Source organism: Oculina patagonica, chromosome 14, assembly GCF_052425735.1.
Source record: "Oculina patagonica isolate OP01 chromosome 14, crgOcupat, whole genome shotgun sequence".
Classification (NCBI taxonomy): Eukaryota; Metazoa; Cnidaria; class Anthozoa; order Scleractinia; family Oculinidae; genus Oculina; species Oculina patagonica.
The window spans coordinates 2,476,496-2,498,561 of record NC_135771.1 but is presented as its reverse complement, the minus strand read 5'-3'; the positions used below and the strand labels follow the sequence as shown (position 1 = coordinate 2,498,561).

Below are 22,066 nucleotides of genomic sequence, written 5' to 3'. Positions count from 1 at the left end.
AAAATCTTATTGTTAGTATTTGTTATAAGAAAAAAAGACATAAAACGGCAATAAATTTTTAGAGTCAGCTCTATTTCCCTAACATTATGTTTCTTTTGTGTTGTGATATCTTATAAGACTAAGCCATGACAGGTCAAATAATGCAAACTTTGCAAATGACAATTCAGAAATCTCCTAGTGTCCTTGTTAAGTGCCCGGTATTATTTCAATCTCCTTTGCTAGTATAGTTAATGGGGCCATCCATTATAAGATAGTCAGTCAATATTCGAAAGTTTTCTCAATTTCTTTCATTTATTAAAAAACTGCGCAAAAAAAACTTTGTCAAAGCGAGGCTTATGCTTGAAAATTAGCATTTAAGCTGGCCACAAAAAAAATGATATATTTATCATTATTTTTTTAATCAAGCGTTAAGCCTAAGGTTTCACTGCTATACTAGTCCGGAAGCGTTTAATTTAAGAAATTTAGACGTGTGAAATTGCGTAAAGAAAAATTGCAATATCACTTTGGCAAAAATCTAATTACTTCCATTTTTCCTCTTCTGTTGATATCGGTTAAAAACTTGTGTAAATATTACTTACTCAGGTGCATCTTATCTGACTTGTAAATGCAGTGAAAAATATATGCTCGACTATGTTTATTTTCACAATTTTGATCCGTCTTGAACCAGCGCTTTTAAACGACCCTAAATGTTGAAGTGTTTATATGTGCGATAGCTTTGAGAGGAACGCGGGTTTTTCCGCTTTTTAATTCGCGAGGTAGCTCAATACTGTCAATATTGAATTTCTCCTTGCAAGATCAGTTAACTTAAGAGTAAACAAGTGCGGAGAATTAAGAAATGATCAACTAGAGGATATGGTCGATGTAACAGAAATCTGAGAACCGACATGAGATGTCAGTGCTTAGAAATGAAGAGAAGTTTCATGTCTAGCATTTAAGCATTGTATAGCGCTGAAAGACTTAGCAGCCGAATTTTAATGACAGGCAACTTTGCAAAAGAGTGGTTTGACAGAAAATTAATTGCAATTTGTTTTATTAAGTCCGGCAATTTATTGCTGTTGGGCTTCGTTGAAGGACTGTCGAATTTGAAATCAGGTTTTGTTGTTTCTGTTATGTTTGACAAGAAGCAAAAGACAGCTTGAATCCGATTTCCTATTCAATTTACGACATCTGCGAATTTTCCCCCGAAAGTAGGAAATAACAAAAAGCGGCGAAAACCCAATTCTCTTGTTTTGCCTTATTTTGTGATTCTTTAATTAGGCATGCCAACTTAGCCAAATTAAAACTCGCGCTAGATATTGCTTTCCTACATTTGCGTTAAATCGGTTTTGTCATCTTAAACAAAATGAATGTTCCATATTATTTTTTGAAAGCGCTTTGGTTCAAGCTATCATATTATAGTCTAAAATACGGCGATTATCGCAGAGTGCTTAAGGCAATTTTGGTCATAACTCACCCTACACAAGTAAACTGTCAATGAACACACCATTTAGTTTGCATCCCTTTTCTCTGGAAACGCATACATGTCGATTTAATGAAAAATAAACAATGTCGTATATGGGCCACAATGAGACAGGTGTATTTGAATCGACTTGCTCTTGTAAAACATTCTGAAGTTTGTGTCGCTCAGTAAAAGCGACACTGCTCTGGTTAAATCAATTTCTCAATGGTTCGCGCAGTGTTATCTAGCTTTTAAAGATTACGACAAGCTTTGAAAAACGATTAAGCGTTTGATAACAGCAATCGGATCATTTGCTTGGTTCGAGAGCCTTCTGATTTGGCTCCCTCGGGCGTTTTAACATTTTGGTGATTCGGTTATTCCAATAACGTTCGGTTATTGGCGGCCAAGCCAAAAAGAGACATATCACCGCGTTGCTGGACAAAGCAACAACTTCACTAATTAGTTAGTTGGTTGGCTGGTTATAGAGCGATCGCTGGTAAAGTCGTAAAATGCCTGCGTTAAGTTCTTCCACTATCACCGAAAACATGGACGTGATAAACTGCAACTTTCAAGAAGTGATTCGCTTTCCGAACACCTTGTCTGCACGTCTCACGGCAGTTGTAACTTGTATCATTAGCGCGCTCGGCGTAACGACTGCTGTATCGTGCAATATCTTATTTATCTTGGCCTTCGCTCGGACGCGTGAAATACGCACATACGCGAACCTTTTCCTAGTCAGCCTATCTTGTACGGATTTACTTGTGGGCTCTATTGTCGAACCTCTGTACATAGCGAGGCAATCTCTAGCGCTATCAGGAACAGATGACTGCGGAGTATGGGTGGCTTATCTGACCATGGCCTTGTTCTGTACTGGCGCCTCCTTCCTTAACCTCACACTAATAAGCTGTGAAAGATACGTTGCCATATTTTCACCGCTGAATTACATGAGGCTTGTAACTAAACCTCGCGTCTTGAGTATCATTGGAGGAGTTTGGCTAGCATGGGTGACCCTCACTTGCGTGCGTTTCGCTGGGATACCGAACCGTATCGTCTACTTGATTTGTTTCGCTGTAATTGGCTCGTGCTACGCTATTACAGCTTTTGTGTATTTCTTTATCTTTCGCGAAGCCAGACGACACCATCGACGGATCGTTTCAGAGCAACAGAGCTATGATCCACTCGCGCCAAGCGTTGCCCGCGAAACCAAACTCGCAAAGACAATGGCGTATATATTCGGAGCGCTGCTAATTTGTTACACACCCGGGATGGTGATTTTGCTCATTCGCACCATTAAAGGTGATACACCTGAATTGTTGTACAACTTCTACCCCTGGGCAGAAAACTTGATATTTCTTAACAGCTCGCTGAACCCTATGATTTATTGCTGGCGTAATCGTGAAATACGCCGTGCAGTCTTCAAGGTTATTAACCCGTTGACGAGTCACATATGCCACCGCAATATCGTATCTTCGGCAAATGTGGGATATATCAAAGAGGGGAGAACACAAACTCCGAAAAGTGAATTTGGAACCTGGGTCACTCGGACCGGAATTCAGACTTCTCCCGTAGCGAAAGACATAGAAGTTCAATCAGTTTGTTCGAGAGAGTAAGCTATTTATCAACTGAATCCCCGAAAAACGTAGCAATCGAGTTTAATTTCCTTTGTTTTCTGGAGGGAATACTCATATCATTTTGTTAATGACATGAATTCATTGACATCTATTTAAAACTTCAAGCCTAAATTCAAGCACTTTACTAGGAAGAAGACTGAAAGTTGCTTTTAATACAGCTACTTTTGAAATGGAGTGTTGTATCGCCGTTTTCCGCCTTCTAAATTATTATGTCTTCGCCTACGCACAAACACACAAATCTAAGGCTCCGATTTTTACCGTAAGAAGTTTACACCAAGTACAGATCATAAAAATGTATTTAAAAACCACATTGTTTAAAGAATAAAGCAGAATGAAGTCTCCACTTTTCAATCGAGTAAATGTAATACTGTGTAAAAAGTAACAAGACTATAAGCAGCCATATCACTTTTACTTTTTTTCTTTTTTTTACTGTGCGACGTTAAACAAGCCGTCCTTATCCTAACCAATGGCCGTCGAATTTAATATTTATATTAATAAACGTGTGTATACCTGCATATGAAGAACGAAGACCGATTGTGTACTCAAACCAGGTTGAATATGTTATTGGTTTGTTCGAAACACACAAATGTTATGAATTGCGATAATTGCCAAATGTTATTACGTTAAGAGCGGTGCGCCTTCATACACACGTTTGAAAAGTTGTTGCCGTCAATTTCGAAATAAAGAAAAACACGAAAAATTGTCTTTTAACATTTTCAGGTCAATTACATGTTCAGAAAAAAACTGAACCTTGATGTAGTCTCTCATTTAGCGTCCAGCTTGAAATTGTCATTAGAAATTATCATACGCCGGGCATACGTTTCTTCTAGCGTAGGCAATGAGAATTTATTTCCCTGACTGATGATTTTCGTTCTTCTCAATACCTTTCTTCTTGACAATGTATTGTAATCTAAGGAGAAAAAAACATACTGATCCTTAAAGAGTTCAAACTTAAAAATGCAATAAGAATCTGCAATATCACAGCGACAAACCGATGAGTGGTACCGGATCTCTTGAAGACCTGGTTCAGTAACTTAGTTAAAACGGAAAATATAGACGGTAAACTGATCCTGACGGCGTAAGCGGTCAAAAATAAACAAAATGGATAAAACAACTAAAATGTATTGAAGAAACTTTGCCGTATATTTCGGTTTGCAATACAAACTTTCCGCAGGGGCTGGGCGGAAAAAATGCGAGAAGAGTAAAAGATCCTAAACGATCCTTTTAAACTTAAAAAAACTTAAAGAGGCTGAAGATGTAAAAAAGTCTTCAGCAAAAGTTGAACTCATAATAAATTGTTCTCGAGAAAAAATGTTTATATTTGGTATTTTTGTTATGTTCACCATCGTTTATTCAGTAAAATACGAAGTTATTGCTTGTTATTATTGAGAAAATTTAATTGCTCTAGTGCGAAATCCTTTTATGAAATCAACTGTATTTACCTAGACAGGAAATTTACATGACCCATTTATACACTCGGACTGATTGTATTTTAATGCTCCGAGGAGGGTTAACCGGTTGTAAATGCCGAAATTGTTTTTCTGAGTAATAATTCGCGCGCTTTAACAAAAATAAACATCCAAAATTTCCAATTTTGTTTTAGTTTGAATTGCCTTTATTTTCTCCAACCCGGAATCAACATGAGAAAAAGGGCAGCAAGTTTGCTTTCAATGATATTTATTTTTTCAGCTGCAAATGTACACAATATACTGTATACACTTTTTTAAAAAAAGAAAAAAAAAACTGCCTTGCTGGAGTTTACTCTCTTTCGATGCCAATGAAGACAGGTATTCCGCTGGCCAACACATCACGATATGGCTCACTTGCGAAAGAGCTCGCGGACCACAAAGAACTAGCCATCAGAGCCGTCACATGAATCGGGGTATTATATGATTCTAGTACAGTTGATTTGTTTGGCTTTTTCACGGTCTGAAACAGCGTGTTATTTTCGCAGCTGAAGAAAGAGACCACAATTTTGTGCGTATATGAGCTAGCTACGTCATGGACTATTGTGTATTTTATAGTCCATCGTCCCTTCGGGCGCGCATAGTATTAGTTCGCGATCGAGTAGATTCGCCGCCATGTTGGAGGAGGGCGCCAGGGCAGAGAGAGGCTTCCCACTACCTTAAGACACGTTTCTCCTCTCCCCAATCCTTTCCCGAGTAAGAATCCAAGCCCGATCAAAATGCATTCGAATGTGCCCACGAAATGCGCCTGCTTTGCAGGCTACTTTGGAGATGATAATAAAAATACCCTTATAAACTTCATTATTACAAACTGTGGCTCTCTTTATTCCCTAAATCATACTGTTTGAGGTTTCTTCTAATTTGATAATATATTTGTGACATAGCTCGGCAAAATACCCGGCCACTTCGAAGCTAACCCCTAAATGAGCTGGATACCCGGTAAGGAGAATGTAAAGAAGAGAGACCATGGGAACGGGGTTGGATGAAAAGCGCACAATACATGAATATTAAACAATTATTCCATGAGCGCGCGTTGGATATGAGATGTCATTAAAAACTAGCAATGGTATATTGAAAATCCTGCGTTTTGATTGGTTAACAGGCAATGGTATATAATTTCATATACCATTGACACAAAAATGGTAGCTGATACGCGTCATCGAAAACAGCTGGGGAGCTCAAATATTGCAATTCTTTGGGCGTTTTTAATAAAAGAATTATTCCACTCGAGCTTGTTGGAGAGTAAATCGTTATAGCGTTGGCTATCTACCATCTCTTTTTAAATGTCTGTATCTTGATAACTATCCTGCATATCTGAAACAAATGTTTTCCTTTCGCTCTGTTTCGTATTCCTTAAGAGGTAGCAACATTCTAACCCTCCCTAAGCCGTCTTCTCGCTTCCTTTGGTTTAAATTCTTTCAGTTATCTTGCCTGCAAACTATGAAACTCTCTACCTGATACTTACAGAACAATCAATTCCTTCAACGATTTCAAGCGCCTCGTCCGAAACTATAATTTTATGTAATTTGTATATAAACTGATCTTATTTATTATATATTAGTATTATATAAGGTAACTTTAATTTAATTGTAATGCTTTATTTTTTCGCTAAGTGTTTTTTTGTTTTTATAATTTTCTAGGTTGTTATTTTTTACATTTTTTTTCTCGGAGATATTAGCTAACCAGCTACTCTGTAAAACTGAGATAAAATAAAGTTAATGTATGTATGTATGTATCTCATATCCAACGCGCACTCGTGGAATAGCCACGCGCCGAGTTGGCTAGAATTAACTCATATCCAACACGGCTCCCTGGTTGTCATCGTTGAAGTGTGCATATTTATGGTCCATGACAAGACTATGACTCTGAAATAGAGCTAAAATAGTTTATTTATAATATCAAATTTCTTGTTATAAACTAACCTGAGTATCAGGCCTTCCTTAGGGGAGGGGGGAGGGTAGCTCCTTCCTTTTCCCCCTACCCCTTAGAAAAGTCTGATACTCAGGCTAGTTTTAAACCAAAACTTGTTTTTTACAATGATCTCAATTCTCAGCCTTGCCTTCTTTCTGTTGTATCCACTCAGAATTAAACTTAACTCTTGTAAGGATAAGTATCCACTCTGAATTATACTTACCGCCCAGCTAAGCGAAAGAAAAGGTATCTTTTAACTGAACTATCCGTTCAAGTATCAGTAGAAGTATTATTGTTTTGCCGTGCGCGGTTAGCCGTTATTTTGGTCGTCACGGAACGCGCGCTTCTTCTCCCCTTGAACAGGGTGTCAACTTTCGGTTTCGGACCTTAAAAAGGGAATCAATGTTCGCTTTCTTTTTAAATAGGGTCAGGGTTTAAGAACCTTCGCGACACACCCCTATCCGAAATTAATGGGAGTACCCCGCCCTCGGGATTATTCTTTCTTCTTGTAAGTGTGAGTGGTTCTTTTCCACTGCGTATCCACTCAGATTTTTACTTAACCTATCTAAAGGTTGGTGGTTCTTTTCCACTGCGAATCTGCATATCCGCATTTCCACTCAGAATTAGATTTACCTTTTATCTTTTATCTTTTTTCTCTTTTATTTATCTTTTATCTTTTCCACTGCGTATCCGCGTCTCGGTGCTCAGAATTATGCTGGATTTCCACTGAGGCGTTATTTTTTACGTGCGTTTAGGTGCGTAAAACAATTTAGAAACTATGTATGAACGACTTGCGTAAACATGTACGCGAGTCGTTCATACATTTTTTCACGCACGTGGAAAATTACGCCATTTATGTGATCTATTAAAGGCCAAGGGATCCAATCCTCACCAGTGTGAACCCAGCTTCCCTCCGTTTGACCGAAAGAGGACTAAGACGAATCAGTTTAAACATGGCGGACTGTCGGCGGACTGTGTAAGAAAAACTGGTTGTTGATAAATAATGGATGTAGATGACAACAAACCAACAAATCAAAGCTCCAGTAAAGTGAACTCAAAAAGGAAGCGGGACACGGAGGCCACTGGAACGAAGATCTTGCGATCCGAAGGGTTTTCATGGTGGACTTCGCTTCTGCTTGGAGTGGGACCAAGAAATTCTGCTAACGTTCAAGGCACTCGTGTTGAGGAAAGTATTATCCATAAACCGAAAAACTGACGCTCAAGTTCTTTTGTGAACTGTTCAAGGAGAACAGTGCTCTTTCTTGAGGTATTTTGTCAAACGTTTTCGTGACGTGTGAGCAGACTATAGGCAGAATCGTTTGCAAAGCGGTAGTTCTTCCACGAATATTTTGCTGTACCCCTTGAAGTTTACGATACGTTCACTATTTTGAATCTCTGTGCATGTCTTTGCATATGATTTGCTGATTGAAGAATGTCCGTGGAAAAAGCTGGCCAGATTGTTTCCCTTTTTGGTATGATATGAAAATATTTCCAAGTTTAACTTTAAAACAATAGTGTTTACAAAGACCTTTTAACTACCGGTATATCATGTCTACAACTGAAGAGATTTGTAGTAAAGATACCACTGAAGATGTCTCATTTGATCTTCCTGAGCCACCAGAAAAACCTCTCGACAGTGACTGTTGCGGAACTGGCTGTACACCATGTGTGTTTGACATTTATGACGAGGAAATGTTAAGATGGAGAATAGAATGTGATAGAATAAGAAGGGGAGAAACCCTTGACAAAGATATCCAAACTGAAGATTGCAGTCAAGTTCTCTCTACTTCAGAGTTTCGATCTTTTACATTGGACTCCATCACCAGAGTGACGGGAGATTCATGTGTGTACAGGTTTAACATTCCAGGAAACAGGAAGCTGGGATTAAAAATAGGACAGCACCTTATAATGAGGTGAAGAGTATTTTATTTTTTAATTTAAATGGACAGGATGTATCAGATGTAATCCATCATACTGAAAAAAAAAAGACGATTGGTACATAGGCATACAAAAATGCTAAAAATGCTCATAGAGTACACAAAAAACTCTCAAAACTTCACAGTAAACCCTGCATGAATAGTAATACAGTGTATATTCACATTCATTCAATAAGACACTCTATGACTTATGCGTATTAAGATATGGGAGGAAAGCATTTTGCATAAGACATAGAGTGGGAGTATAAATGTAGGGATGGTAGACGTCGCTGAAGGGGAGGCGGGTGAGGAAAACCAATTCGCATCACCCTAAGAGCCCGCGTGGAAATGAGAGGACGGGTTTGAAACAAGAGAACGCTTAAATAGCATAAAATAAACCCCGAGGGAGTAGCCTGAGAGGGGGTTGAATGCGCCATGGGAATTTAGCCAAATAAACAGGAATGCTTAAAGTGTTTTCGTGCCTTATGAATGAATGAGAATAATGTTGTTAGTACAAGGACGGATTTTTCAGAAATGTGTTAGCTTTAATAAGGTACTATTCTGAAATTCCTAGTCTTGCCTTTATTAAGGTTCCTGCCAGGCTTTCACGTGACTGTACATACATACAGTTACCACAATGACCACAGGATACTCTACTGGTAGGACCTCCCATGAACAAGAGTTCCTACCAGGGGTGGGGGGGGGGAGGGGTACTGTCTGAATTTGAAAATGCCAGGTGTCACAGTTTCATTGGCCATTCTAGGCCTTTTTGTACGTGTTGGAATTTGGCGAGAAAGGTTAGTGTTTGTCACAATTCCATTTAATGTGCTGTCCCTACTCTTTGGGCCATGTCGCATGTCAGAATTTACCCTGGCAGGGCCTTGAACAAGGATGTTGTGGGTTGGTCAAGGTCTTTTGCATCCCATGATGCAATATGGATTGATAATAATGATGTATTTTTGTCACTGACAGTATCTTCAATCTTTTCTACAGAGGAAAATTTGAAGGCAAGACAATCACTAGACAGTACACCCCGATAAGTGACTTGGACTGCCGTGGCCACTTTGATGTACTCATCAAGGTATTTTTCTTTGAAATTTTCACACTCTTTGGAAAGCATGTTGGTCATTTGTTTTTTGACAAAGGTTGTGAAAATAACCTGTAGTTTATTGTTATGAGAAAATATTTTGTAAAAAAGCTAGGACAACAGCATAACCCAAGGTACAACAAGATTTTTCCCACAGAAGTCAAAATCAGTCAGAGGCCGAGGTACATTGACCAAAGGTAAATAGTTTGCTATTATAACAAACTAAATAAAAAGCACAGCAGACATGGAAATTGATGAAGAGCATACTGGTGTTTATGGCAGTACAACATGAACTTCCAAAGGTTTCACTTCATTTATTTTGTACACTTACCGGTAGTTTAAAACTTTGTTTGTATTGCAGGTGTATATGAATGGAAAGATGTCCTGGTATGTGAAAACTTGGCAAGTTGGAAACATGATTGAATGGAGAGGACCTTATGGAAATTTCAGTTATACACCAAATCAGGTAATGAAGGGCATGTGTCAGGCCAAAAAAAATACTTTGATATCTTGGTCAATATTTTTATGCAATAAACACCTTCATTGTAAAGGAATGTTTGTACTCTCCCCTCAATGCTAGTCCATCGCAGGGTTCCCCCCAGCAATATTTCGTCGGTACCCATTTATACACCTAGGTGTATAAATGAGAGTTAAGTGCCTTGTCCAAGAATACAACACAGTGACACCGAGCAGGGCTTGAACCAGGACCGTTCCATCGAGTGTCCTGCGCGCTAACCATTAGGCCAACATGCTTCCCACTAGTCCATGAAAAAAAGAGTATAAGAGAAGTATAGGACCTGCCATTTCCTCTGTGTAATGTGCCATTTTAAATTATAACAATGTACATGTATATGGAGTACAAAAACAACAAATATCTACAGTGCTTTTTGCATCAAAAGCAATCTTCTCTGTGTTGTTTTCAGTACCGCCGTATTGGCATGTTAGCTGCTGGTACAGGCATTGCTCCAATGATGCAAGTGATTCAAGGCATTCTTTCCAATGAACAGGATGAAACCTTTATTCACCTGGTCTATTCCAATCGAACATACAATGACATATTAATGAAGCAGACACTTGATGAAATGAAGGCTTACTGGAACTTTTCAGTGCTTTATGTGGTGAGCAAGGTCAGTCAAATGATTAACTAGTCTAAATAAATCTGAATTCCATTTCAAACCAAATACATTTTACCCCCCATGTGGGCTTCTGGTTCTGCTCCTGTCTGTCTGACTGACTAAATGACTGACTGACTGACTAATCGATTGATTGATTGACTGACTGACTGATTGACTTTATTTAGGCAGCATGGTTGGGTTTATCAGCAGCATGGTGGGGTGATGCAATCATGAGATATGAATACAAGTTATGAATATAAGTCATTCTGTAAAAAAAAGCACATGGAGCTTCAGTAATGAGCATGCCTACTAAATCAGCTTAAGAATTTTAAGAAGAAGAGTGCTGGACACTGGTTCTTAACATAGTACTAACTACATGTATGTCCTTAAGGAAAGAAAAGAAGGGACTCAACGCCTTTGGCCATAGGTGCCAATGACTTGTTGCATCATTTTAAGCCGTGTATATGTAGCAAATTATCAGCATACAAATAGAATACTATCTTAAATTGCAAAATCGTTGCTAAACCCCCAAAATTGTTTTTGTTAAAACAAAAATAGGTGAACCTCAAAACTACAATTTATTTTGCCCAGGGCAAATAATAGACTTTTCAACCTTTTAAGTTCTTCTCCAAAAATTGTTCTATTTTTTTATCCCAACTTTGTTTCTATAGGAAAGCGAAGCTAACCAATCAAAAGTCAAATATGGAGATCACGTGTCTTATGGCAGAATTACTCAAGAGCTTGTGTCACGTGAGATGCCTGAGCCGTCACGTGATGTTCGCGTGTTGATCTGTGGAACTAAATCGTTTGATAAGGACATGATAAACTATCTAAAAGCGATTGGGTACACGTCGGATATGTATTTCAAATTTTAAGTGTAGGATTTTAAGCGTTCTTTTTAAAACGAAGTGTTTATTTATAATATATCAACGCGTTTTTTTAATCTTTTCTAGGCGCTACAGACAAGCTCATGCTCGCATTTACACGAGGTTACGAAAACACTTACGTGATACATGTACGAACATTCATTCGTTGATAAACTTTCAGTTACGTACGTTTAAAACATACAAGAGCGTTACAGATCATGTTTGCAAATAAAGATTGACTGAAACTTCGATTCGTCTCTGACTGCCAAAGCCTTTTTAAAGCCAAAGTCTAGGACCATGGACGGGATTTCTTGTTGATCACTTGCCCGGGAGGGGGGCTTGGGGGGACTCCCATATGAAAGAGACGGACAGGACGCCAGTGTTTTCAGGCATCAAGATCACGTTAGGGTCGAACGTGAAAAAATAAAACCGTTTTATTGTCTTGACAGTCTAGACTAAGCAAGAAACCAAAATGGAATCTTTTAGGGGTCAAAAAAAAGCTTGATCCACACTCAGTTTCTTTAGATGTTGAACTTTAAATTTTAAAATTTCCCGTCCCTTTCATGGGGGAGTCCTCCTTCCTAGCCCCTCTCGATCACAAGTACTTAACGTTAACAAAAGATTCAACTGACAGTAAGTCTTAATAATACAACAACCAGTAGACATTTGAGTTTCCATCTATTTTTGTCTCCAACTACTCTTTTCCCATCAAAGGTAGACAGAAACCTGACAAAACCTCGTTCCGGGAACCTTTTAGCCTGCGTTGCAGACGGACTATATTATGATGGCCACATTGGAGGAATATAACAACAAAATGATTTTCCTTTGGGAAAAAAAAATCATTTTTATGGAAATATCTTTTATTGTTTGACTCCTCCAACATGGCTGCCATGAAAACACTCTATTATTTTGTAGTTCCCGGGCTTTGGCGTGTCTGAAAAAAACGCCGTGATCAGCAGTTAATTTCTCCTAACAATAACATGCGCAGTAAAGGAGACAAGTGACAATCGAGAATTTGTCATTTTCGTTCCCAGAGCCCGCTGGTCTAGGGGGACGCGGGCTCTGGGAACGAGAATGAAAATTTGTATAATAATCTTGATAGCGCATCAAATTCTTTGCACTAACATTAAATTAAAAGAGATGTACTGTGCGACAAACAGGAAAATCCAGCTTTGGACATAACTCAAACCATGGCATATAAAAATGGCTTGCATGCACAAACCAACATTTAGTTTTCAACCTGCACGAAAGATGGCTAAAAATAAACAATTTAAAACGCACAATCAGATATCTAAACAATAACCCTACCTGCTATGAAAAGATTCCAAGAATGATATGCTCTAAATTAGGCAGCTGAGTCAATATGCAGGCGAACACCGATAAGGATAAAACTCGCAAGTATTTAATTAGCTTTTTAAACTCTGAAAGATGCTGTCACGTACTTAAAGACATTTTATCTCAACTAATAACTATTCTTTTGCATAATTGCACGTATGAAGTCACCAAGACTACTGATACAGAATGGAGCAAGAAAAACAAACATATCATGACATAAGTACGTGTTGAAACTGCATACCCAGCGTCAGATTCCTGTCAGAGAAATTTTGCATGTCCATTATATTCTTGTAAAGACCGAAAAAAATATATAGCTCCTGATCGAGATTTTTCACTTAGCTAGACAGTAAAATACGACAAATACAAGCAGTTTTTCTCGAGTTTTCCCTAAATGTGAGGTTGGCCAGCGAACAGAAGTTTTACGAACAGAGGAAGACGAAGGCTTGCGTGGCGAGAATCGTGCTAAGGTGTGGCGTAGGAACAGTCTCATTTAGGAACGTTTCAATGCAGTTAGTTTAGACTGTCAAGGGACCTAGCAAATGAAGAATTTTTTCCCTTCAAAAGCACGTAGAGTCTCTTTAACGCTAAACGGATTAAAGAATAAATTAAAAAGTCTTGCATTCGTTAACAAGTTAGCGCCATGGGAACACTGTACATCGTCATGTAGAACTAAAATTTGAAAATGAACAAATAAACTTTTTTCAGTCAGCCAAAAGCAGTTCTGAATGTAAAAACACACACTACTGAGCTATATGACTTTTGTTCATATAGTCGGTGCAGTTCTTTGTGTGGTGCACGCGTATAGCATGCACGCGTTTTAACGCAATCAAACGCATGTAGAACTCTTTTTTCAGTGAGAAATTCTTGCATTTGCTGTCATGTATAATTACATGAAAACATTCTAATGGAATGGTGTACCATGGCACGAGTTTTTCGTTTCTGTTTCAACGACAAAAATCTATTGAAACTGATAGAGGTTGAGTTTTCCATTGGCGCCTATTAATCAGTTATAATTTGGATAACAAAGTTTTACAACTTCGTATTCCCCTCTAAAATATCTCACAGCTTGTACAGATGTGGTCGTTATCCATGAAAAACAAGTTAATTAAATGCCCGTATGGCCATCCCAATAAAATGTTTCGTTTCCCACTGCGCGACCGACCCATTTTTTTTCGAAAAGTAAACTGAAAAAAAAATTCAGATTCACTAGTCCAAGAAGCAAGTACTTCAATTTACAAGCACACGATCTTGTTTTATCAACCACAATTGGCATGATGCGATGTCTTTGTCTTTAAAATAAACATCGACACTACGTTATTTAAAGACTGTTAAGGCATGACGAACGAAAAGACCACGTTTTCGAGTTGACTTTGTAATCAGGCTTTCTTACTTAACAGGCCGGCCTTTTCTGGACCCAGAACCCTTCAAGTGTTCATTCTTTTTTTTTTGCCCGACCGACCGACCCACCATCACAAGAGACGGGGCGATGGGAAACGAAACATTTTATTGGGGTGGCCTATTGTACGTTTAAGATGAGAAAACAATGTGCTGGCGACTGAAAAAATGTTCGGTTCCGTTCCATTCCGAAATTTCCGGAATTTTTGAATCAATGGACACTCCTTGTTTTGCTTCCCGTCTAGTCTCAAGATTTAAAGATTATTTAATGTTTATTTAGTTTTATTAAATCGTCTCCGTTCATTGTATTTTTATTCCAAAACAAACAAAAACCAAAAGCGAGGCTTATTTTAAATCACAAAAAGTGATTGCAAACGTTTGTACTTCTGTTTTTCGTTTCACAGAAAAGTAGCAATTGTTTAGAACACCAACAATCAAAAGAAGCATATTTTTTAATGTAGATGCTTGTTATATTTATAAAAATTGTTCAAAACAAACGGATGATTTTTCAATAATTTCAGCTTGAAGAGTACTTAGCAAACTTAGAAATAATCCTGTCATGTTCTATTGTGTTGCATATTTCACAGATGAGAAGTTTACACTTTTGCGCGACAGAAATATTGGAATTTAATCCACGGTAAACAAGCTACCGGTACTCCACTACGCAGCAATTTTTTGTCCGCGTACCCGGGGGGGGGGGGGGGTACTCCATATAACGGCCTATACGGGGAGGCTCCGCCCGAAAGGGGTACCTTTTTCAGGCTTCAGGTATATAAAAGGGTAGCGATTTCACAAGTTTAGGTATATGAAAGGGTATGAAAATCCGTCATTAAGGCTTTTTAAAAGGCCTGTAATTAAAATATTTCGAACAGACCTACTTTATGGCTGTATTATTTTAATTTATTAAGCGCTGCATGAAAATGACAAGAAAACGTCCTGTTCTAAGGCTATGTCACGTCTTTTAGGTATATGAAAGGGGTACCTTTTTTCAGTAAAAGGTATACGAAAGGGGTACAATTTCTGTCAAAATGGTATATAAAAGGGTAAGGGGTAAGAGCTTGGGGCGGAGCCTCCCCGTATAAAACTTTTTTGAGTGCCCCCCCCGGGTCCGCGTACTGAGAATGAAAAGCTCTTGAAAAGCTCTGTCAAGACGTGATCTATGGTTTAACGTTTAGCGATGACTTAAAAAGACATAAAAATGTGGAACTATGCAAATTATGCTAAAGTTGCCGAAACAGTTCTCATTATCGCTTAATTTAATTACAAGATAGCATCAAAAAATAAGACGGGCGATCATTCAGCAACATCAAAAGACTTAAATTCTGCCGGCCGACTTGAATTTTATAAAAGAACGACCGAATAAACTTTTCCTGTTTGTTTGCTTTGCATTTGCCCCTTTCTCTCGAATGTTGAGTACTTGCTCCGAGGGTTTTTCTCCGGGTTCTCCGGTTTTCCTCCCTCCACAAAAACCAAAACGTCTACATTCCAATTCGATCGGGAATTTAAGGGCCACAGGTTTGTTAGTCGCAAGACTATTAAGTGCTAACATCGTATCAACCCTAGAGGAAGATCAGAAAAAAAAGTGCGGTCCACCTACTGATGCAACTGCGTTTAAGGCTTCCGTGTAAAGACAGAGAAAAACGTTCGGATAACCGTCCAAATAATCTTTACAATCTATGGTATATCTTTGAACGAGAAAAGCAGACGCGCATGCAGTCTGATCTTTCGATTATCAGTTGATAGTCAATGATGACATAGCAATGTCCTCCGCTTTATCCACACGAAAAAGAAGAATCAAAAGAACATTATGAGGGCCTCACAGGAGGGGGGAGGGTTCCATGTACCCGTGTTACCCCCAAAAATTCCTTTGTGTTCTCTAAAAGTAATTTTGTCAATTTTTGTGATCCTTGTACTAAACTGTACTAAACGTAACCTCTTTAAAACGAGGTTAAATTGAGCGCGGTGGACTTATTCAGTCCAGGAGACCTGGAAGACATCATTTGACAGAGGCTAAGTCTAGGTCTAGGTGTAAAATGGGTTCTGTTGACCAACCAGACAAAATGTTAGCCAAGAACCTGCGATCAACATCTTAATTTTTTTCTTACAGTATCAATACCTTGACATTGCTAGTAAGTAGAAAGTGATAAGAATTACTGAAGAAAAGGAATCAACTAAGAGGCACTTCCTTGGCGAGTCTTGGCGCACTACGAAATTGTTAGCGCGCACGTTAAAATATTTCAGTTAATGATCGTTAATGGATGGTAATCAGTAAGACGAACTTCTCTTGAGTTTTATGGAATTGCTGCCGCGTTTCCTCCTCCAGTTGACTTTCATGATGTTTGTTTCTAAACTATTGGCAAAATAGCTGCGCTGTTCGGGAAGTGCGACAACGCAGGACAACTGGTTTTACCGCCAAGATCCTGTCACGTGATCCGTACAGATCATAGAAAAAGAATCGAAAGGAAGCACTAAATGATTGAAAAATAAATAAATAAATAATAACACCGGTTATAATAATCAATGAAACAATTGGTTTTGGCAGGGTCCAGCAGGACCTCTTAGCTTACGAAGGATAACACATTCTTTAAATTTCTTAAACATTCTTACTCCTTTCGTCTGCACTTCTCAGGCTTCTCACGGGAATCATCGTAGAGCGAGAGGACAATTCTACATCCTTCAACAAGATGACGTAAATTGCGCAAACAGTTTCCATAACGTGACGTCAGAATAACCAAGCATTGCTAAACATGCACTACACATAACTGTATGTATTGCACAAAACGATTTTTGGTGGTTACAAATCTAAGCCCAATCAAGTAAGGATTCACCCATTCACTGAACGTTCACACAAATTTTAAACATTTTATGGAAAAAAGGATCAAAGTCAACGTGACTTGCCCCCAAAACAACTGGTTTCTAAAAGTGCATACCGCAAGTTTTATTACTTTTCATAACTAAATTACTTTGTCAAATCAGATTACATCATTGCAGACAAGAAGTGCTGATCTGTTTCAACGCCGCTCAATTACCGCCACCACACACGGAAATTGCTCTGTAAATACGCAACTAGCTATAATGGTTCAGGTACGTCGTATGCGATAGCCAAAGTTCTTGCCGGGAGTTCTTAAAAGGGGTCTTAAAACTGCTCTTCAAATTTTCTCCCCCAAAATTTCCCGGGAAAATGTCACATGTCGCTTAAAACTTCTGAGATCGAGCTTAAATCACAGTAGCTAAACATACAAAAATAAATCCTATTTTAAAGAGGCTTTTCTATAACTTATTTTTTTTACATTGTCAATGTACTTTAATTTGCTTTAGGGACTTAATAGATACAAAAAGTGACAATAGAAAGCAAGGGACCGCGGACGAAAATGCTGCTGTGTACGTAGGAGCTGGCGACAGCTCTAATCAGCCAAAAATAAAAATACAGAGACAAGTTAAGCAAGGCTGACACTACGTAGAAATGAAAAAACCTTAACGGGACAACGACATGATAGAGTCCAAACTGAAAGTCATGTCGTTGTCCCGTTAAGGTTTTTTCATTTCTACGTAGTGTCAGCCTTGCTAATCTTGTCTTAATAGATACCCCGGCTTTCTTTACGCGCTTTTAGCATTGCCCCGCACAAAAATACAGGAGCTTGGGGTAGGGGTGGGGATGTGTTAGAGGTATATTTTGGAAGGGAATAAAATTAAAGGTACTATTGCTGTTTTGATTCCAAATTATTTTGGAACTATTTTTCTTTTTTTTTAGCTTTAACTGTCTTTAGAAAAGCTCAAAGGAAAGATACTTCCGATCCATACCGAGGCTGTCAGTCAGAGGCGAGGCTTTCATGTATACCCTCTGTATACATTTCCGATCGGAAAGAATTTGGTCGCTGTGTAGACTGTATGGGTTCAAGTTGTTTTACGTCTGTCAACAGAGAATAAACAGTCAACAGGAACACTCGTGAATATCTACACATTAGGTGTTTAATTACCCCCATCATCAAGTTTCGCGCAATCTAAACAATTCAACAACTGGAGTTATCGAGCGAGAAAGTGGACACAATCGTACGGTCCACGCATCTTTATCTTCCAAAACTGTTTGCTTTGGCTTCGTTTGAACCAAGTCGTGCCTGTTTGCGCTACGAAGCAAGACTGGGCTTTTTGTTAGAAGCTAACAGCCGCCTGGCGTTTTCTTCATCATGGCTTCGCGGTGTCGCGACGCATTTGTTTTTAATCCAGTGAAGTTTACAAGATTTGGGAACTAGCAAGGCTTTCCTTTGTATGCCCTTTGCCGACGTGTTAAGCCTCACCTTATTCATCGTTTGCCGAGGGATTTCTTTTCCGGCGAATTAAGATAAACAAAACCCACGCAAGAAAGCGATTTTTCATTTGTTTTGTTCCAAACTCCGACGTTCTCCACAGGTAGTCGACGACGCTGCCAGCCAAGGCGCCTGTAAAGAAATGGAGTTGGAAACAGAGGATTCAGGCTCCGCTCTAATGGGCGATGATTTCTCCGCAGAAGTTTACATCAATCCAACTTTGGTAACAATACAGAGTGGATGGTATTCTTTCATCCTTACCCTCGGAGTGATAGGAAATTTTTACATCATTTTAGCGGTTTGCTGCCGCAAAGAAATGTCTTCCACCATCAACTTGTTTATTGTGAATTTGGCTGTCAGCGATTTAGGAATCTTGGTGATTTCTCTTCCAGCCGAGTACATCAAAGATTACTTCGCATGGCCGTTCGATAAACTAACGTGCCAGATTTTCAGTCCGCTCAACGAAGTGTTCTTTTGCGTGTCGATATTAACTCTCACCGTTATCACCATAGAGAGATTTCGTGCGATTTGCAGACCATTCAAGCCAAAACTGAGGGAAAGAGAAGCCAAAATAATCATACTAATTGTATGGTTAGTGTCATATCTAACAGTCGGTTTTCCGATGTCGTTTCTGATGGTAGTGGAAGAGATCGGCAATTATCGCAAGTGCTTGCCTATGTGGCCGGGTGACCTCCATCGTCGGTTACACACTTGTTTCATTGCTACGCTCATAATCCTGCCATTGTTTATAACAGCTACGGGCTACTCCGCTATTGTGATGAGTATGAACAAACAGAGCGCGCGGATCCGCGCGAGAGCAAACTCCATCTGCAGTGCCACGGACACTTTTCGAAGTGACATGTTCCGCTTACAGCAGAACACAAAACTCATCAAGATGCTTCTGTTAATCGTTGTTGTTTTCTGGATTTGTATGCTGCCTTTGACTCTCCTGGCGCTGGCGATCGAGTTCGGAAGCATCGACCCTACAACTAAAACAGTCGAGGGATTGTACACCTTTAGCATTGCATTGTTTTTTAGTAACAGTGCTTTCAACCCCATCGCTGTTTACATGATGAGCTCCGATCTAAGGAAGGGACTTTATGCCCTCTTTTACAGAATTTCCCAACTGTTAATTCCGAGTGAAAATGAAGAGAGACAAACTGTTTTGTAGCCTCGCTCGGTAACGCGTTTTTTAAAGGTTCCGGCATTTATGCCTGTTGTAGATAGTCGAGAAGTGTTGTAACAATTTGTTTCTGCTGTTTTAGTGGTTTATTGCTGATCCTTAGTTGTATATATTTTAATTTAGAAACAGGTCAACCCTCTTGGCTGTTAAAAAATACAAACGTTTAAAACCACAAGGATTTGATTTGGTTTTTCTTGTGCACTTAATTTTTTTGACAAAGATAGTTCACAAGTAATCATGCGGCCTAATTAAACCAGTCTTTGAGATTTAATCAAACCGCAAAGCAACCGAAAATTTGAGGAAAAAATCGATTGACATGTCAGGAGATAAAATTTTTTTCAAATTTGATTGCTTTTCCATCTAAGAGCGCATTCTCTTTACAAGAGCAAGATAAAGGGCATGAAAACGATATGCCGCCATTCTTAAGCTTTTAATCAGCAATGTGAAGGATATTAGATTCTGTGTTCTAATTATCCATCAATCAATATATGGGACCAGAAGTTTTTATTGAAATAAGTATAAATTAACAAAGAAACACAATGGAAATGTAAAAATTGTTACGGAACTGAAATGGGGTTGAATAAATTTGTATGATTTGACCTCTCGCCAAAAAACCCCGAGATCACTTGTCTAATTTGTAAACAGTATTCTCTACATATCCAAGAGTGAAATTGAATACGACGGGTAAACATTTTTTTTAGATTTTTTAGACCAAAAATAGAATACGTATATATTCGAATATAAAAGCCATGTGTAGTCTAACTGAAAGGAAGCCAATGTAATGCAAGTAAGCCAATGAAAAGAAAGCCAATGTAATGCAAGTAAGCCAATGAAAAGAAAGCGAATGTAATGCAAGTAAGCCAATGAAAAGAAAGCCAATGTAATGCAAGTAAGCCAATGAAAAGAAAGCCAATGTAATGCAAGTAAGCCAATGAAAAGAAAGCCAATGTAATGCAAGTAACCCACTGCAATACCGTGAAAGCCAACGTTAACTGATAAGCCAACGCAATGCAGTGGAAGTCAATCCAAAGGAAGCCCATTCAATGCAGGAAAGCCAACTCAAAACAAGCCAATCCAGTGTGATGAAAGCTGCAATGCAATTCAATGCAAAAGAAAAAAAAAACAAAAAAAACAATGCAAGTACATATAGCAAGGTCTTGCAAGCCCGGGTGTAAGCAAATGCAGTATCGACAAAGCAAACTGCGACGTTCGTAATTATAGTATTTCAGTTTAAGTTGGAAAATGCTGAAAACGTCGATCCATGGAAAACTGCCAAATGCACTCTTTCTTCAAGGTTTTACCTCTTAGCTTGCACCCTCCACGACATCCGGAAAGATCAAGAAAGACACTTGAGGGCTAATAGGAGAATAGGCTTTTAAGCGTTTCAATACCTAAAGCAAACAGCTCAACAGCCTGCGAAAACAGTCGCTTCAGGGCTGTAGCTAGCAAGAGGCAAGACGAGGAACTTGCCTCGTCCAGTATTTACCCCAAAATTAAAAAAAAAAAAAAAAAACAAGTACGTTTGGTTGAGAAAAAAACTCCCAGTTAAGAACAAGACTGATTTATCTCAAGAAATAATCATGAAAAATGTTAAAAACGTGTTTCAGAGCTTCTAGATTTTAAAATTTTCTGGGCTTTACCCCCAGATCCATCAAGCAAGATCTTGCCTTGTCTATGCTAAAAGTCTGGCTACGGCACTGCGCTTCCCATCGCTCCCGTTACTACGTGCAAAACGCACGTAGTACAGTAGCGGGAGCGATGAGAGGCGGCTGCTGTATCCGCAAGCTAACAGTTCAAGACATGACCTGATGTATTAGGTTAGGTTTACCAATTTCATTCGAGATAGACTTTGATTTTTCTGGTTACATAAGCAATATTTTAGCTAATTACACCACCATCTACATCACCAACAAAATTTTAAACAACGCGGAGTATACACAGAAAGGGAACTGGTCATCTTCAGCGAGCAATAGTTTCTTTCTCGAGATTCTGTATCAGTCAAAGGTCAGGCATGTCTCTGAAAAAGAAATAATCTAGACGGCTTTATATAGATTTTCAGTCTGATCCGCTGTCCGAGATATAGCCTTAAAAATGTGTCAAATTCTTTCACGTTTATGGCAAAGCCTTCTGTTGCAAATTCTGAATCAAAAAGAATAAATTTATTGGCCCTAAACACGACTTTACATACTTGAAGCACGCAGGCGTTCCTACTTTGATATGAACAAATGGCGTTCAAGCTGTAACGCACCGTTAGAAATTAATACCGGCCGAGTCCTTGTGGGTCTGTCTTAACAAACGAAGAAAAATCTCTTTAAAATAAAACTGGCTACTAAGTATTAAATCGTATACAATTTAAGTGTGCTGATGCTATATTCGCCATTTGTTTAGCCTAGAGATTTAAGTTTCTTAAGCTTCGCAC

At 38.8% G+C, this 22,066-nt stretch overlaps 3 protein-coding genes across 4 annotated transcripts; all 3 read left to right on the top strand.

The window, feature by feature from the left end:
• The first annotated feature begins 74 nt into the window (after positions 1-74).
• On the top strand, positions 75-3,708 carry LOC144637538 (beta-1 adrenergic receptor-like). The gene has a single exon (XM_078496616.1). It carries the CDS (start codon positions 1,948-1,950, stop codon positions 3,046-3,048), a length of 1,101 nt encoding a protein of 366 aa, XP_078352742.1. The 5' UTR covers positions 75-1,947; the 3' UTR covers positions 3,049-3,708.
• Positions 3,709-7,397: 3,689 nt separating this feature from the next.
• Positions 7,398-11,679, top strand: LOC144638457 (NADH-cytochrome b5 reductase-like). Of its 2 annotated transcripts, none has more exons than XM_078497654.1 (5): positions 7,398-8,359; positions 9,356-9,443; positions 9,811-9,915; positions 10,373-10,567; positions 11,236-11,679. In XM_078497654.1, the coding sequence occupies exons 1-5, from the start codon at positions 7,995-7,997 to the stop codon at positions 11,437-11,439; spliced, it is 957 nt and encodes a 318-aa protein (XP_078353780.1). In that variant the 5' UTR covers positions 7,398-7,994; the 3' UTR covers positions 11,440-11,679. The 2 variants fall into 2 exon arrangements, with proteins under 2 accessions (XP_078353780.1, XP_078353779.1); XM_078497653.1 differs by having other exon boundaries at positions 10,373-10,576.
• A 6,176-nt stretch (positions 11,680-17,855) lies between these two features.
• LOC144638490 (neuropeptide FF receptor 2-like) lies at positions 17,856-19,822 on the top strand. Its single transcript, XM_078497685.1, has one exon. The coding sequence runs from the start codon at positions 18,607-18,609 to the stop codon at positions 19,633-19,635; it is 1,029 nt and encodes a 342-aa protein (XP_078353811.1). The 5' UTR covers positions 17,856-18,606; the 3' UTR covers positions 19,636-19,822.
• The last annotated feature ends 2,244 nt before the right edge of the window (positions 19,823-22,066 follow it).